A 4,600-nucleotide genomic window follows, 5' to 3' on the forward strand; every position below is an offset into this window, starting at 1 on the left:
TGTAAAAAAGTTGCTATTTTAAATCCCCCCCCCCATGACCAGGTTAAGTGTTAAATTTTCAAAAAAATGATATCAAATGAAAGAGAAATATCTAAGGATTTAGTATAAAAAAATATTAAGTTTTTTGAAATTATTATATTATTTTACTATAAATAAATTGAAGCCATGCATTGAATTCTACCAAATTATTTATTAATTTTACTATGATGGGGTTTTTTTTTTAAACTACAATATGAAGAATATTCAACAATAATGAAATATTGTAGCTACATATGGACCATTATTACTCAAATAAAAATAAAATAATCCAACTTTACATGTAATTTTTAAATAATAACTTAACAATGAATTTAGAAGTGAATACTATGAAAGTTTAAAATATGCCATAAAAAGTTTTTATAACATAAAAAAATATTTTAATAAATTTTATCAAAACCAAGATTTATAAGTTCAACGTTAATAAAATGATCACAATACATGTACAATTCCACACAAGCCTGTTGACAGTAAGTTTTTGAGTCAATTGTATTATTATTCAATTCAACAGCATTTATCTTGGTAATATTTTTAAAATTTTCTCTATGAAATCTGGAACTTAAATTAAATATACAACGATGTTCTCGATTTCGTTTCAAATTACATAACTTATGTGAAAAGAGTTTTTTTACTAGTGTTACATCAGATAGATATTGGTCTGCTTTTATTTTCTCATCACAATTCTCTTTAAAAATAAAATCATCGCGTAATAAAGATGTTTTATTTAACAAAACAAAATAATCATTTACAAGCTTTTGTATAGGCCATAATAATAAACTTGCTTGGTTTTGAAACCACATCGATGATTTATTTAAATTCATTATTACTGTATTTATAATATTAAAAAATATCTGAGTCCTCTTAATGGTATCAACAAATATATACACCGATTCAACATATTTAACATGATTATTTGTAAACTCTAAATGTTTTTTCTCTTTGTCAAATAATTGTAAGATTGCAGTTAAATAAGAAGTATATTCTGTTAATACTTCTAAAATCTTACACCTAAATAAAAGTTTAATATATTTTCTTTTGATATGAAAGTTATAAATATCAACTGGATCTCTGAGAACACGACTCAAACTAATTGTTTGATAGGATTCCTGTATTGATATACCAGTAAAAGAATCCCATTTAATCTTATCAATAAGTATATTCATAGCTGCTAATCTTTGTCCTGGATTGATTGGATCATCTGGTGGTGGTACGAGTGACGGAAAACTGTAAAATAAATTAATGTTATTGTATGAAAAATTAATAGTTAAGATAATGTTATTAATGTTTAGAATTAACCGTTGCAAAATTTAGTTTCAATACAAATATCAGATGCTATTAATTTTACCGGGTAGAAAAATATTATCTTCAATGCGAAACTTAATATGTATTATACTAGACATTAAATATTGTTTTTTGTGTTAATAAAAATGTTCAGCTGTCAGTGAACTGATAAGTGGAATCATTTTTTTGAAATTGAAAGACATTAAATTATAAACATTAAAAAAAATATAGATATTAACATATTAAAATGCGGACAATGGACCAACAGGTCTGAGTGCATGGGCACCTCGATAATAACTAACTTATTAAAATTGTAGTAAATTTTAGAAATACCGGCAAAACTTTATATGTCTTTTATATTTCAATTAAGTTAATTTTTTTAAAAATTTTTTGAATTTTTAATAAAATATATAATGCAGCAACATTTTTTTTTTATATAATATTTATGGAATTTCAATTAAAAACCAAAATATCGGAAGGATATGAAAAAGACAATTTACGCATGCCAATTTTTTTTTTAATTTCAGTTTTAATAAGATAATGTGTGTCTCTACTACGCCTTGGGTCATTAGATTTAATTCCATAACGTGTTGAAATTTAAAGTTTAAAAATAACACGAATTATATTTTTCATTGATGCACTCAAGATGACTAAATTTTTATAAATGTCATGGATTATGTCGCAATAATGTATTCGACACTGGTTTTGATGATATAGACCCGTTTATTATTTATAAAGAACAACAAATTGTTTTAAAAGAACTGAAGAGACGAACACAATTAATAGTAATTTTCGCATGATATCGTGGCACTGCTTAACTTTGCGCAGTGGCGTATGGCACGCGGTGTTGGTCAGTCAAACCCAAAGACACAAAAGACCCAAAGACACAAAAGACCCAAAGAGAGCGATAGCTGATAAATGAGGTGTTGGTCCCACTGTTTATGACGATGCGACGTGGCACCATGTCAATGATAATGTTCCGAACTTTAATCATAAAATAACTAAAAACCATGGCTTTTCTGATATTAAATAAAGTGTTCGATAAGTAATGAAACGGGTTTCTATTTTTCTTATTGTATGTAACAAATCACCTGTTCCCTTACTTACTGAACACTTGTATAAAATATTGACTACTAGAATTTATAAATGAAAATAAAAATAACCTTAATATTTTATAATTTTATTATAAACTATCTTAATTTAATTAACTTAAACTATAATTTTTGAGTAATTTTAAGTTGCAAATCATATTTCTCACTTATTTATTGAAGGAGAAAGCAATTCATTAAAGCCAAATTTATCAAATCCATTTCTTGCAATATGATCATAAACCTTATTTAAATTAAGAAAAATAAAATCATTATATCTTGTGTATTGATTTGTACAGGTTTTGTAACCGTTATCGAACATTAATTTAATATTTATTCGGTAGGGAAAATCTACTAAAATTTTTTTTCCCTTTTCTATGTTTAATATCATTTCAGTTACCTCATTTGAAAATTTTTTAATATTAGAGATAATCATTACTGCTATGTAATTGTCAAAATCTTCTTTTTGATTTTTATAATATGACCAATTTGTTAATATTATGAAACTCACGAATTGCTTGACGAAATATATTTCATCAACTACAACAAAAGGATTTCCTTCAATTTTAGGAAATGCATATTTTAAATCTAAAGAACTGATAAACGTCGTTGCTTTATACAATTTGTCAAATAAAATTGTAGATTTTTTTACTCCATTCTCGAGTAATTCAGTACAATCAATCAGTTCTTTAAATAAATTATCAGCAGAATACTTTTCACACTTGTTTATAATTATTCTAAGAAACTCCAGAAATGATCTTATTACTTCAACATACAAGTTGTTCAGTAAATTAATAATGAAAGTTGACATTTCTAATAGATTATTGCTAGCATTGTTTTCCAATACTTCTTCAACAGGTATTCCATCGAAAGACCCCAATTTCAGTTCTAAATGTTTTAGATAATTCCAACCTTCTTTATAACGTATATAATTAACTACTCCAGTTAGATATGTTACATAATTTTCTTTTTCATAAGTCATCGTAGATAAGAAGCGGAAAGACAATTGACTTAAAAATGCAAATATAAAAATTCCACTATACATATTTTGAATATTAATTGCACAATTCTCACTAATTTAAAAGCTTTAATGAATTTAATGAAATATTAAATAGTTAACTGTTCTATTTGATATAATATAATAGTATATTAAATTATATAAGATTCAAGTGTTCAAATTATATAAAGACAATGTAAATAATAATGTCTGTTGATTAAATGATTTAGTACATTTATTGTAACATCCCAAAAAAAAAAAGAAATTAAAGTTAGCAAAAATGACTGAATAAAATAAAATTTAATATGTTGATTTTGCTTATAAAATGTAGTTTAAGTAAATTTAGGTAAATTTTAATGATTATCGCAATTAGAGTTTTTAGAGTCGGGTTAGGAAATAAATAATATGCCTCCACCATCAAAGTTTAATCATTATTAAATTTTGAAATACAACTCTATAAAAATATAACAGTTACAGCTCGTTGTTTGGTCGACAAGACGATCGCACTGTCTATTAAAATTATTTAAAAGAAGAAAATTAATTGTATATTCTTAATTCTTCATTTAAATGCAAATTTTTAAACAGTAAGTTAATTATAATACATTTGTCCTTTATGAACATGTTGTTTCCCTCAGATACCAAGATAACATAAGCAGCGATAGGACGACCAACAGCGTCATCAGAGCAATATTCTGAAACGTATATTATAAGCGAGGGGCACAATCATATGCGTCTGGTCACGGTTCAGCTGCGATCTTGTGTAATCAACGGGTTTTGGACGACCGGCAGCGTGGGTGCTTTGTGTCATATTTTTCGTATATTGAGTGCCCGACGCTTTTTTCACAATAATACTAGTATTTTTTGTTTATTATTGTTTTAAGCTTATTTTAAAAATTATTTTTAACTTTTTAGTTCGATATGCTTTAAAAGTGTGTTTTTCAATTTTATAAAACTATATTTATTATGGAATGTGTAAGAACATTTATTACTATGTTCTTACCACTTATATTACACACATTTTATTTCTATTTATTTAATTCGTAATACATATTAATTATCATAGAGGGAGATGCTGATGTGACAATTCTACTCGTCTGTAGCCCGGAGCTACTGACGTCGAACTAACAAAGGACAGTTGTGTTTGAGTGGCCGTTAAAGACATAGTTTTCAATACTATTACTTTCATCTTCTTTATATT

At 25.9% G+C, this 4,600-nt stretch overlaps 1 protein-coding gene across 1 annotated transcript; it reads right to left on the reverse strand.

The window, feature by feature from the left end:
• Positions 1–210: 210 nt before the first annotated feature.
• LOC126907275 (uncharacterized) lies at positions 211–3,537 on the reverse strand. Its single transcript, XM_050688433.1, has 2 exons — positions 2,576–3,537; positions 211–1,260 (listed from the first exon to the last, which is right to left on the reverse strand). Exons 1-2 carry the CDS (start codon positions 3,448–3,450, stop codon positions 417–419), a joined length of 1,719 nt encoding a protein of 572 aa, XP_050544390.1. The 5' UTR covers positions 3,451–3,537; the 3' UTR covers positions 211–416.
• Between the last annotated feature and the right edge of the window lie 1,063 nt (positions 3,538–4,600).

Source organism: Daktulosphaira vitifoliae, unplaced genomic scaffold (genome assembly GCF_025091365.1).
Source record: "Daktulosphaira vitifoliae isolate Bord-2020 unplaced genomic scaffold, ASM2509136v1 Scaffold_5, whole genome shotgun sequence".
NCBI classification, from domain to species: Eukaryota; Metazoa; Arthropoda; class Insecta; order Hemiptera; family Phylloxeridae; genus Daktulosphaira; species Daktulosphaira vitifoliae.